The sequence below is a fragment of the Juglans microcarpa x Juglans regia genome, chromosome 6S, assembly GCF_004785595.1.
Source record: "Juglans microcarpa x Juglans regia isolate MS1-56 chromosome 6S, Jm3101_v1.0, whole genome shotgun sequence".
Classification (NCBI taxonomy): Eukaryota; Viridiplantae; Streptophyta; class Magnoliopsida; order Fagales; family Juglandaceae; genus Juglans; species Juglans microcarpa x Juglans regia.
In genome coordinates, this window is record NC_054605.1 from 5,054,473 (window position 1) to 5,067,901 (window position 13,429).

At 41.7% G+C, this 13,429-nt stretch overlaps 2 protein-coding genes across 2 annotated transcripts; both read right to left on the minus strand.

Moving 5' to 3' along the window:
• Positions 1–5,143: 5,143 nt before the first annotated feature.
• LOC121236549 lies at positions 5,144–6,037 on the minus strand. Its single transcript, XM_041133000.1, has one exon. It carries the CDS (start codon positions 6,035–6,037, stop codon positions 5,144–5,146), a length of 894 nt encoding a protein of 297 aa, XP_040988934.1.
• Positions 6,038–6,072: 35 nt separating this feature from the next.
• Positions 6,073–9,107, minus strand: LOC121236550. Its single transcript, XM_041133001.1, has 3 exons — positions 8,153–9,107; positions 7,921–7,979; positions 6,073–7,836 (listed from the first exon to the last, which is right to left on the minus strand). Exons 1-3 carry the CDS (start codon positions 9,105–9,107, stop codon positions 6,073–6,075), a joined length of 2,778 nt encoding a protein of 925 aa, XP_040988935.1.
• Between the last annotated feature and the right edge of the window lie 4,322 nt (positions 9,108–13,429).

The following is a 13,429-nucleotide window of genomic DNA, read 5'->3' on the forward strand; positions in this document are numbered from 1 at the left end:
ATAAGTACACGACATTGTTGCATGAGAGTTACATGGCCATGTGTCACTTATTTTTGGGTTGTGCATTGAAGGAAAAATAATGGTTTTGTCACAAGTACGTGTCACAAGCATTTCGGGTTTTGTATTTAAAAGAGAAAGAAAGAAAAATTATTTGTGTCACGATCCAAATGCTAGAATGGGGGAATATCCTAGTGGAACTCCTCTGTCCACTCTAGAGTGCTTAAATTGGAGTGGTAACCACTAGGCTGATGAAGTACAGTCAACTAACTTTGAATGGGCTCTTTTTAAAGGATTTTGGAGTGAAGTAGCACCTAACGCTAGTGGGTGCAACACATGGAAAATACGGTGAAGGCATTATGATTTGCCATATCATATTGTAAAAATGGTGATGGCTAATTGTGAACTGTCGCGTTATATGGACTCTGATGTACTCAAACCCGGTCAAAAGGGCCTGTAATGTGAAGTGGTAACTAGCAGGGAGCCCACAGTGCTTAGGGGAGCCATGAGGTATCCATCCACATTGAAAAGATTACAAGAGATTAATAAGAAATGATACTTTTTTATATGGTTACATTGTTACTTTGATACATGGTTACAAGATTAGTGTTTTTGGAAAAAAGAAAGAATATCGATGGGACAAAAATATGTTTTGGGTCAAAGTACATATTCATGCATTCATACTCATGGCTTACCTTATACATGCTTATGTTATATTTATGTTTTTGGATAACTTGCTGAGATTTCTTAGAATCTCATGTGGTAGTTTCCACTACCATTCTCCCTGAAATGGTAGAACTTTTAGCAAGACCAGGAGTAGCTTGTCAGAATGATGATCAAGGCCAAGGATGAGCTCGATCCCTGAGAGAAGACTGGAATTAGTCATGATTTACTTGGAGACAACAAAGATTAGAAAGATGCTTTAACAGTTTCCTTGTTAAAAGGCCTTTGAGGACAATACTCGTTATGTTAAAGTATAATAAGGAGTTTGATACTCCATCACTATGAAGTGTGATTTAAAGCTATGAATGAAGTTGGGATATTAGTTTTATTGTGATATAACATTTTATGAAATAACTTATTCAGTTGTGATTACTGCATACTGCTAGAAACATGCTAGTTGCATTGCATATTATCTTTCATGAACGGGGGTATGTAGCCATGAGTTACATGTCCTGACACTTTAGTCTATGTGCAATTCCAAGCGGGGTCTAGGGGCATCACATAAGTGTGAAGCGAGTTTTCTAGAGTTGAAGAAAAGACTTACGACAACATTAGTACTTACATTTCTTAAGCCTTATAAGCCTTTTGTGATGTATACTGATGCATCCGAGGTAGAAAGGAAGAGTAGTCACTTTTGCATCACGTCAACTAAAGGATCATGAGCAGAATTATGTTACTCATGACTTGGAGTTAGCCGTAGTGGTTTTGGCTCTTAAGATTTGGAGACACGACTTGTACGGCGAAAAGTGTGAAGTTTTCACAAATCACAAAAGCCTCAAGTACTTTTTTTAGCAGGAGAACCATAATATGAGGTAGAGGAGATGGTTGGAACTGATTAGTGACTACCAGTGAGACATTAAGTACCACCCCGGAAAGGCCAATTAGGTAAATAAGTGTTCTGTCAATAGACTTGTTAAAGCAGAACATTAGAAGCCGGCAGGAGAGTTGCAGTCACTGCCAATCCCAAAATGGAAATGAGAAGATATCTTGATGGATTTTTTAATAGGTTTTCCAAGAACTACAATCTGGAGGAAATAACACTATATGGGTGATAGTTGACCGTTGACAAAAAGCACCCACTTCATACCCATTAAGAATACTGATTCTTTGGGGAGATTAATGAGGATTTACATCTCAGAGATCGTCAGACTGGACGGAGTACTGAAAACTATCGTGAAAGATAGAGACCCTCACTTCATGTCTCGGTTTTGGCAGAGTTTGATGGCACCAGTTTGAAATTTAGCAATGCCTACCATCCTCAGATGGACGAAAAAACCGAAAGGACGATTTAGACTTTAGAAGATAGGCTTAGAGCCTATGTACTGGAACACAAAAGGAACTAGGAGAAGTAGTTACCTTTGGTACAGTTCACATGCAACAACAACTTGCATGCAACCATTCAAATGGCACCCTATAAAGCTTTGTAGGGTAGGAAGTGCAGATCCCCTTTATATTGAGATGAAGTTAGGGAGAATAAGGTGATTGGATCGGAACTTCTACAAGAGATAAAAGACCAAGTCGTTACCATTAGAGAAAGGATTAAAGTAGGACAGAGTCGACAGAAGAACTACGCTGACAACAAAAGGAGGAGTATTGGGTTTATGTAAAAGTATATACTAAGAAAGGAGTAATCGATTCAGTGTTAAGAGCAAGTTAAGCCTGAGATACATTGGACCTTATGAGGTATTGGAAATAGTGGGAGCAATTGCGAACCATTTGGAGGTGCCAACTAAGTTTCACGGAATCCATAATGTATTCCATGTATCTTCGCTGAAAAAGAGTTTTGGAGATCAGATGCCTGCGGCCATAGATCCCGAGAGTATACCTGTGCACTCCATCCTAACTTACGAAAAAAGACCAATACAAATCAGTGATTGGAAAGAGAAGGAATTGCATAACTGCAAGATTCCATTAGTCAAAGTACTTCAGCAAAATCATAATGTTCAGGAAGCTGCTTGGGAAAAAGAAGCTGATATGAAGGTCAAGTACCCTCATCTGTTTGGTTCTTAGTCGGTCTGTGTTTTGTTTATGGACTCTACTCAACTGACTTTTTTGTATTCACTTATGTACAGGGTTGCATTGCATCAATCCGTCATTGTACTTCATTTGTTTGGATATCAAATAAAGTATATATATATATATTTTTTTTTTTTTTGTCTCAGATCTAATGTGGACCCATTTATAGTTGTGTTGTGAGTTATCTTCCATTTTTTACTATCTTTTTGCAGTTTCCAGGACACGTGAATGGAAGACTGCTAGGAAATTGACAATTTCTACACAACGAGTGTGACAGATGAGAGAGGAACGCCCTAGGAGGTAACTTATTGAATTAGATAGGCATACCACTACCTATTGGTAGGAGATGGAGCATCTAAAGCACCGTCACACTCATGTGATGGACATTGATAAAAATGGAAAGGCTTTGAGAGGAAAGCCTTATCTCATGAGGAATGCTACTATGATGCCCCCCGACCCCGCTTGGGACATGAAATGTAAGGCTACGTACCCATCGTTCGTGATAGTTAACATGCAATGCATCTAGAATAATACTAGCAGTATGCGGTAATCGCAACGGAATAAGTCATTCTATAAAATGTTGTACCAGAATAAAATTAATATCCCAACTACATTCATAGCTTTAAATCGCACTTCATAGTAACGGAGTATCAAACTACTTGTTACTATTTAACATAACAAGTATTGTATTTAAAGGCCTTTTACTAATAAGGAAATCATTAAAGCATATTTCTAATCTCTGCTAGTGAAATGAGTAATTTCCATGTAAATCAAGACTAGCTTCAGCTCTTCTCTGGCTTGGGTTCGTCCTCAATCTTCCTCTTCCAAATAACCTTAATCATCATCCTGGCTAGCTATTTTTGGTCCTGCTAAAAGTTCTACCATTTTAGGGGGGAATGGTAATGAAAACTACCACAATGAGATTTCAAGAAATCTCATCAAGTTAAACTAAAAACATATACAAGGATAACATAAGTATGTATGAGGTAAACCATGAGTATGAATGCATGAACATGTACTTTGACCAAATAAACATTTTTGTCCCATCTGTATTCTTTATGTTTTAAAAACATTGAACTTGTAACCATGTAACAAAGTAACAATATAACCATATGACAAAGTACCATTTCTTATTAATCTCTTGTAATCTTTTCAATATAACAATGTGGGTGGATACCTCATGGCTCCCCTAAGCACTGTGGGCTTCCTGCTAGTTACTGCATCACATTATCGACCCTCTTTACTAGGTGTGAGTACCTTAAAGTCCATATGACAAGGCAGTTCACAATTTGCCTTCGCCACATTCACAATATGATACGGCAATTCATAATTCACCTTCACCACATTCACCATATGACCGTATTTACAATGTGTTGCTCCCAGTAGCATTAGGTGTGGTTACTTTGCTCCGAAAGCCTTTAAAAAGAACCAATTCGAAGTTTTATGACTGTACTTCGTCATTCTATTTCGTGTCACGTTATGTCTCAAGTACAGAGTGAGTCTCGAAACAACTCTTTTCATCTCACTCAAGTCTTTACGTTCGTCACAAACCCAAGTGCTAGGAAAGCACAATATTTTGGTGAAACTCCATCGTTCACGCAAGAGTGTTTAAAATGGTGTGAAATTGTAACACCTAGGCCCGGCCCAAGCCAGTTAAATAATTTTAGGCTTATGTATGAAAAATCATTTGAGTTTTAACGAGTAATTTCAGAGCAGCTTACGGGCCCAAGAATTTATCTTGGCAGAGTACGAATTTCAATGGGCTCAATGATTGGACAAAGGCCCAAATAAAAAATACAAGGACCAAGGAGCCGAAATAATTAGAACTTGGCCCAATAAAACTTTTCTAAACGTCGAAGATATTGTTGGACGAAAGATTTATTTTGGACATGAGGATTATAGTCCCAATTTATTTATCAAGTCCAAATCAATTAATGTGTCCAATTTCAAGCATACTGGAGTTAAAATCTTAGTGTCCCCTTTTTTATAACAATTTCTTAAACCACTATCTTATATACATTTAGAGCCATGGACGTAAATCATCCCGCACCCTCTACGTAAATTTCTTTCAAGCAAACGAACCCACCACAACACTCTACATACATGGCATGATAATTGCCATGCACGTCCCTACGTGTCTCGAAAATAAGCACTGAGTAAACTTTCCACCGCCTGGCCTGATTTTCTTTCAGTGAAACAAATACACTTTCATGACTACGTACCACCTTAATTTTTCCCATAAACTGCAGCAGTCCACCTTCACCACTCCATGTACTCACATTTACGACAACTATCACAATTTATATACAACACGTATACGTCAGACCATACTAGTGTTCTTTCCTATAGCTAGGATTGCCACCCCTAGAATTTTTTTTTTTTTTTTTGAGTAGTCAAGCTTTCATCATTAATTTAGCAAATGTTGGATACAAGGAGGGACTCCCTCCATAGTTAAGCTCTCTTGAGAGAGTTTTAGTGCATCCTTAGCTAAACAATGAGCAATACAGTTAGAGTTCCTAGAGATGAACTGAGTTGACCCGTACTCCAAACTCTGAAATTCAGCCTTAATGTCTTGAATAATCAGCCTTGCTGAGCTCCAATCCATTGTCTCTTTGTTGATGTCGTTGACCACATTGAGAGCATCCACTTCTAATAGTAGTCTTGAAATGCCTAACTGTTTACAAAAAAGGACTGCTCTGAGTGCAGCCATTGCCTCTGCAAGTTTAACATCAGGAAACAGACTCCTTGATGATCTCAGAGTTGCTGTTACAAGTCCTTCCCAGTTTCTAATAACCACCCCTACCCCCATTCTGTTGTGTACTCGGTCAACCAAGGCATCCCGATTGGCCTTATAAACATTCATAGGAGGAGGACTCCAGGAATTTGTTCCAATAGGCCTACCAGGATCCACTCCAGTTTGTTTACTGTCATTGGCTTCTTTAAAATCCTTAGTCAATTGTAGAGCAGCTTGAGCCAACCTTGATGGATTCTCAAATTTTCCTTCAAACAAAAAAATATTTCTTCTCCTCCACACATGATAAGCTATACAGGCAAATAGTTCAACATCCTCCTCACTGAGAGTTGCTATTACATGTTCCACAACCTCTTTGAAAGACTTGAACCCAACCTTCATTTTCTGAAGTCTCCTAGAATAGACAAACCATACATCCTTCACTACAAAACACGCCCATAATGCATGCATAACAGATTCTGGCTCCAGTCTACAAATGGGCATGAAGGGTCTTCCTTTATTTTGCTCTTCTTGAGGTTTGTTGGTAGAGTCTCGTGTGTAGCTCTCCATAGAAACATCCTGACAACACTTGGGGTCTTTAATTTCTAGATTTTAGGCCAAACTTCCTTATGGTTGGATTGTGCAGAACTTTGTCCCTTTGGATACTGCTCCATTGTGCCCAACAAATGGTAGGCGCTCTTGACAGTAAATAAGCCATCTTTGGTACACCTCCAAATAAGCTTATCTGGGTTGCCACACCAACTAATAGGTATCTTAGAAATATTACTAATGTCTTCTTCTGTGAACATGCTCCTCAAAACTGACAAGTTCCAAGTTTTAGTATGCTCATCAATCAAGTTGCTGACTTTCCAGTGTGCATACCATTGATCAATAGGGGTCTGCACTTTGAATGTGGTAGGTTGAGGGACCCATTTATCTTTCCATAAGCTGACTCCTTCCCCATTCCCAATCCTCCACATCAAGCCTTCCTCTAACACAGTCCTAGCTTCCAAAAAACTCCTCCAGAGAAATGAAACATTGCTGCCCAGTTTTGCATGAAGGAAATCAGTCCTGAAAAAGTACTTGGCTTTCATCACCTTAGCTGCTAGAGATTGGGGTTGTTGTATTAGTCTCCAACCCTGCTTGGCCAGTAAAGCAAGGTTGAAATGTTCAAATTCTCTGTATCCTAACCCACCTTCTGCCTTGTTCTTTCCCAGTAGTCTCCATGGCAACCACTGAGTCTTGGTTCTCTTTTCTCTACTGCCCCACCAAAACTTTTGCATAAGCTTGTTAATAGCATTGAGAATTGTTTTAGGGAGCTTGAAGATACTCATGCAGTATATAGGGATAGCTTGGACTATCGATTTTAATAGCACTTCTTTTCCAGCATTTGAAATGAATTTAACTTTCCAATTCTGTATACGGTTCCTTATTGAATCCAGAACAGGTCTAAAAGAGGCTAGCTTGTTCCTTCCCACACATGAGGGTAGGCCAAGGTACTTCTCAAAAACTTTAGCTTCCACCATCTTAGAAGCCGAGATAATAGCCTGTTTTGTCTCAAGTGATGTGTTTTTGCTGAAAAAAATTGCTGATTTCTCAAGATTGAGTCTTTGTCCCGAGGCTTCCTCATAAGTTTTGAGAATTCTAGACAATCTACTCCACTCAAGTGCATTTTCTTTGCAGAAAAGTAAGCTATCGTCTGCGAAGAAAAGATGATTAACCATCAAAGATCCTCTTGCAAATGGGAAGCCAGATATGTAACCCTTTCTCTCCACTACATCCAGCATCTTCCCAAGAACTTCAGTTAATAGAATGAAAAGGTAAGGGGAGAGAGGGTCCCCTTGCCTTAGTCCTCTAGAAGGTAGAAAGTGTTGTAGAGGGGATCCATTAACTAGCAAAGAATATTTTACTGAAGAGACACACTGCATAACCAAGTCTGTCCACCCCTTGTCAAAACCCATCTTACACAACACTGCCTCCAAGAAAGACCACTCTATTCTGTCGTATGCTTTGCTCATATCTAGTTTCATAGCCATGTACCTCTCCTTCTTGTGCTTCACTCTATGTTTCATTAAGTGCATTGCTTCATACGCAACGATGATGTTATCAGAGATCAACCTCCCTGGAACAAATGCACTTTGTGAAGGAGATATCAACTTGGACAGAAAAGGCTTAACTCTATTGGCTAGTACTTTGGAGAACACTTTATAAACCACATTGCAGAGGCTTATTGGTCTATATTCAATCACCAATGTGGGCCTTCTCTTTTTTGGGATCAGAACTATAAAGGTTTCATTAATCTCTTGAATTCCTCTCTTGGAGTTAAAAATCTCTTTAACTACCTCCACCGCACCATCACCAACTACTTCCTAGTGGTCCTGATAAAAGCCAGCAGAGAATCCATCAGGTCCAAGAGAGCTCATTGGATCCATTTCAAATAAAGCACCTTTTACCTCTTCATAAGAACATGCCTTTCTTAACTGGAGGTTCATCTCAGGTGTCACTACTGAGTCTAAATCAGCCAGAGCCTCCATTATACCATCCAGGTTAGAGGATTCAAACAACTTTTGATAATACCTTTGAAATATATCTCTGACCTATTACTCACTTCCTCCCCTATTTCATTAGTAATCTGGTGAATACTATTATTTTTTTTTCTTTGAGATGCACACTTATGGAAGTAACTTGTATTTTTGTCTCCCTCCTTGAGCCACAATTGTTTTGCCCTCTGCCTCCACTTGATTTCCTCTTCGGCTAATAACTGATTAACTTCACTTTGAAATCCCTTGATGGTGTCATCAAAATCACCTTGGTTAATTCTCTGCAGCTCTTGGATCATATCACTCCTCTGTCTAATTAGATGTCTCTGCTTGCCAGTCAAGTCTTTTGACCAGGTTCTCAATAACTGCTTGCACCTGTCCAGTCCATCTTGGAAATTCCTCATTGAGTGGACCCCTTTGCATGAGACCTGCCATGAGTTTTTGATTAGATCTTTGCACTCCTGTTTCGTTGACCAGTAGGCTTCATACCTAAATAATCTTGTCCTTCTATTAACTCCAACTTCCTCATTATCACAGGTTATCAACAAAGGAGAATGATCTGAATTGAAGGCAGGTAACACTGAGACCTCGCTGTTGCTGAATTGTAATGGCCATTCCCCGTTTCCCATAGCACTATCCAGTCTTTCTTTGGTAAAATCTCTCCCCTCCCTATTGTTACTCCATGTATACTTAGACCCTGTGTATCCTAGATCACTCAAGTCACATTCGTCTAGAGCTAATCTGAAGCTCTCCATTTGAGAAAAAGATCTGGTGGTTGACCCAAACTTCTCATCATTACTCAAGATTTCATTGAAGTCTCCCATACATAACCAAGCCATTGGAGGCTCGGGTTTAAGCATTGTAAGGAGACTCCAACTAGCTTTCCTTTTGTCTGTGGCAGGGTTTCCATAGAACCCAGAAAGTCTCCAGGGTTGACCTCTACTCTCAGGTATGATTGTCAAAGAGATATGACTATTTGAATAAGAAAGTAGTTGAGCATTTACCTCAGTTTTCCAAAACATTGCGAGTCCTCCACTTTTGCCTATGCTATCGACCACAAAACTTTGCTCCATTCCCAACTTGTTCCTCACTTTCTCCATTTTACATCTGTTACCTTTAGTTTCGAACAAAAATATAACAGATGGGGCTCTTTCCTTCACCAATAGATGAAGTTCATTAACTGTCCGAGGGTTCCCAAGCCCTCAACAGTTCCAGCATAGGAGTTTCATGGGATTGGTAGTGCTGCATAGCAGCCACTGCCTTAAACTGTAACCCCCGCTCCTTTCTTCTTACGTAAGCTTCTCTCTTTCTTACGTAAGACTCATCCTTTCTAACGTAAGCAAATTCTGATGATGGAATTATGCAACAGTCTGTCATTCTTTCTGGCGACTGCGAGCATCGTCATGTGTGCCAAACCATGACGATGTGCCTCTCGAGATATTAGGTGACTTCTAAGGCATGCCCAGTGTTTAAATGTACTGGAAATATTTATATGAGGTATTTCCAATATCGTTGAGTTAAACTTGTTTTTAAATGAGACAATTATAATATTTTGAAGAGCTCCAAAATATTATAATTGTCGGAGATCATTTTAATATTAATTATTAAAATGATTCCCGTTATTTGAAATATTAAGAGATTTAAATTATGTTGAAAGCTTTAATTAATTTAATAGTTTCATCCTTTTAAAGATATTAAATAAGACTTCATCATTTATTAATGATGAAGAAATATTATTTTATAAACTAAAGTTAGTTTAAAATAATATTTACCTTAATTCCTCTGAGTGCTTTTAATTAAGTTAATGTTTACGCATTTTCAAATCAATATTTTAATATCTCAACGTTAAATTGTTTTGAGGACTCCAAGACGAAGGAACTGGATTATAAACCCATACTCTCTCTCTTTTCCCTCACTTTTCCCAAGCTCTCTCTCTCTCCTCCCTCGCCCCTCAAGCGTACGCTGTACGCAGTCCATCTCCAAGCCCGAAGCTTCCTTCCTCCAACCCGGCGCCGCCGCACGCCACCAGCTCTCACCGCCGGCACCACCAGCTCCCCCTTCCTCCGGCGAGCCTCCCCGTAGCAGCCCCTCCCTCTCACGCTCTCTCTTTGTCTCCGCTGAAAGCATAAAGCCCGAATGCGCCGTTCTTCGGCGCCACCACCGCCACCAACGGCCTCCCCTCTCACCGGTGAACCCCTTCCATGGAACCCAAGCCTCAGGAAGCCCCCCTTCCCCCTCCGTCGCACACAGGCAATGGGTTCGAGCTACGACGCTGCTAGCGCCGCCGTGCGCGACTCCCACGGCCACCATGGACCTCTCCTCCCCTTTCCCTTCCTCCTCCCTTAGACCCGAGGCACATGGCCTCTTCCCCATGCACGACACTTCTCCTCAAGCACGCACGGGTTGCACGCCGTGCACCACCACCCACGGTGGGTAACCACCATCATCAGCCTCCTCAGGCCACCACAAAGCCAACCCAACCTTCCACTGCCCCGATCTGCCACCCATGCACGCACACTCTCTCTCACTCTCTCACGGCCTCTCACCCACTGTGCGGCCAGATCCACCGCAGTGAGCCACCGTGGCGCCACCTCAACCCCACCACGAGTTCCACCGCACCTCCCTTAGCTGAGCCCTAGGGTCAAACCACCACTTTACATGGTGGGTAATCACTGCACGTGATGGACAGTCACTGCGTGTGACTGACCGCCACTGTACACAGCTAGATCCACCGTGTTACGCTCCTTGCCACCATCACAAGGCCTTCACGAACCCTTCCAAGACCACACTTAGCTATCCAAACGCCCAAACAGTCAACGTACGTGGGTTAGCCACCACGTACGACCTCTCCAACGTCATTGGCTGTGACGATCAGCGAGCAACGCACGGGTTATCCCGTCGATGGTATAACTCTTCATCCCTTTTAATTATGCTAGATATTGATTAGTTGATTAGGTTGTGGACTGTGCTGTTAGTATTAGGGGAATGACTGGGTTGTATTGAGATGCGCTGTGTAGTGCGCTGTGAAGTGTTCAGCATATCTGTGTAGTGTGGTGATGTGATGTGCCTTGTATGTGAAGTGTTGGGCTTATTGTATAGTGCGCTATGAAGTGTTGGGCATTCTGTGTTGTGAAGTGTGCGGTGATGTATAATTGTGGAGTTTGTGCTATAATTATGGCGTGGTTGTGCCGTGTAATGCGGTTGTGGAGTATGTGTTGTATTGGTGACGTGGCATGTGGAGTGGGAATAGTGCATGTTGAGTGTACTTTGTGTGTGGCGTAGTGTGGGATAAGAAGAGTATATGTAGGCGTATTGTGGAATGGGAAGAGTACACGTTGAGTGTACTCTGTATGGCGTGATGTGTGTAACGGGAGGATGGAGCAATGCACCATACGGCGGATATGCCGTGATGGTGATGTGGCATGGCGTGTATGGAGTATACGAGGAGTGTACTCCATGTAGTGGAGTGATGCACCATACGGCGGGTATGCCGTAATGGGGATGTGGCGTAACGTGTATGGAGTATACGCAGAGTATACTCCATGTGGTGGAATGATGCATCGTATGGCGGGTATGCCATATTGATGATAGGTTGTAGCGTGTGGAAAGGGAGTATGCGTGGAGTGTACTCCACGAAGCAGCAACACTCCGTGTGACGTGTCGTAGAAATAAGGACGGTTGTGCAGTTGATGGGCGTAGAATATGCTGAGTTGTGTCGGGAACTGTAGAACAGTGTCCCGATGTAGTTGTGACACAGCCTGTAGTCTGAGGTGATAAATTTCACTGTAATTGACTTACGGTTAGGAGTATAGGTGTAGTAGTGGAATAAGTGTAAGAGTTCGCAGCGGAAGCATGATTGGACAATGTCACGAAGTGACGTGGTTATTGACAGTCATGCTTATGATGGATAAGGAGTTAGCTTTGGATGACGTAACGGGAACGTGACGAGATGTCACGATGTGACATGAGTACGTGAGGAACTGTACTCGTGATGAGTAAGGAGTTGGTGTAGAAGTGACGTAACAGGATGTCGGGTGATGTGACAAGGTCGCGGTGTAGCTTGAGAGTAGTCTCGAGCTATATGACGTGACATAAGGCATAATGGTGAATGGAGCCTTGTCATGTTAAGTGTTGGGATGAACTGTCGAAGGGACGGCTAGCATTAAGAGTCGTGCTGGCCGGGTTAAGAGAATGTTGGTATCAGAATATGGCCCTCATCCCTACAAGCAGGTGATCGACATGTTATATGTTGATCTTAGGTGATAAAAGGGTAAGGTACATGTGTAGTCTGGTGAGACATGTGTACCAGACGGATTCGCCATACGTAATGGGTAATCTGTCCACAGTAGAGTTGCGCGGTGATTAAGCCTTAGAGTTGGCTTAGAGCCGTGTGGCTTGTATGGATGGGAATGAGGATTAGTATGGGCTAAGATGCATGAAGATAGTGACGAGTGTACTATCTAAAGAAGGGATACGTGACTTAGTTGGTCTAAGTCATGCGTCGGAACGTAGTTAATGAGAAGAATGAGACAGAGGTCTTAGTGTCTTAATCCTAAGGTGAATCATGGGTTCACTTTAGTTAATGAGCACTCGAGGCAAGACCTGAGTTGGAAGATGTGGTGACCGTAAGTGGTCCCCGAAAGTTTTAACGTAGTGAAGGGCACGTAAGTGCACGGGATAGAAGGAGAGTGTTCCAAGTATAGCGTAGTTCTATTTATAGTTTAAGTTGCTTATGCATTAGATAGAGAATGATATTAAGGTTATGTATGCATGTAGGTTGCCAGCTGACACGCGCATGAATGGACTGCATGGGATGAAAGTAGCATGAAGTCTAGGTAAGTATTACGGTCATGCCCTTCTGGAGTTTTCTAGAAATTATGAAATGAAAACGAAAAGCTATTTTCTTTAAGAAAATGTTCACGAAAGAAGATGTCATGCTTTCAAACGTATATGTACGTACGGCCCCTCCATGAAAGCCCCTTTTACGTACCCAAAGTTATTAATTGTACGCACGCGAATGGATGACTATAAGATGTATCTATTGTATGTATTTTCAAAGAAACGAACTAATGTAAATGCATGAAAGACGAGCTTGAGCCGACGCCTTCGTGGATCCAACGGACCGACGCTGCCGCTAGCGCCGCGAGGTGATGCTCGTGGACGCCGCGAAGGCCGACGTTCAAGGTGATGCTTGTGGATGCCGCGAAAGGGGAAGTTTGAACCCGTGCTTTATGTTTTATGGACGGTGCGAACTGACACTTTTGTGAATGCCGCGAGGTGATGTTCGTGGACGTCATGAAAGAGGACGTTCGAGCCCACACTCACGGAATGATGTTTTCTCGCGAAAAGAAATGTTTTCTCATGTTAAATGAAAGAAAGAAATGAATGAAAGCTCCATCTCTTCAGAGCTGGCATGAATGAA

Coding starts and splice junctions, on each gene's coding strand:
- LOC121236549 (XM_041133000.1), bottom strand. CDS start 6,037: ATGGAGAGCTACACACGAGACTCTACCAACAAACCTCAAGAAGAGCAA.
- LOC121236550 (XM_041133001.1), bottom strand. CDS start 9,107: ATGGAGAAAGTGAGGAACAAGTTGGGAATGGAGCAAAGTTTTGTGGTC. Junction 7,980..8,152: donor GGAGGGAGACAAAAATACAA/GTTACTTCCATA, acceptor TGGCTGATTTAG/ACTCAGTAGTGACACCTGAG. Junction 7,837..7,920: donor AGGCATGTTCTTATGAAGAG/GTAAAAGGTGCT, acceptor CAGGACCACTAG/GAAGTAGTTGGTGATGGTGC.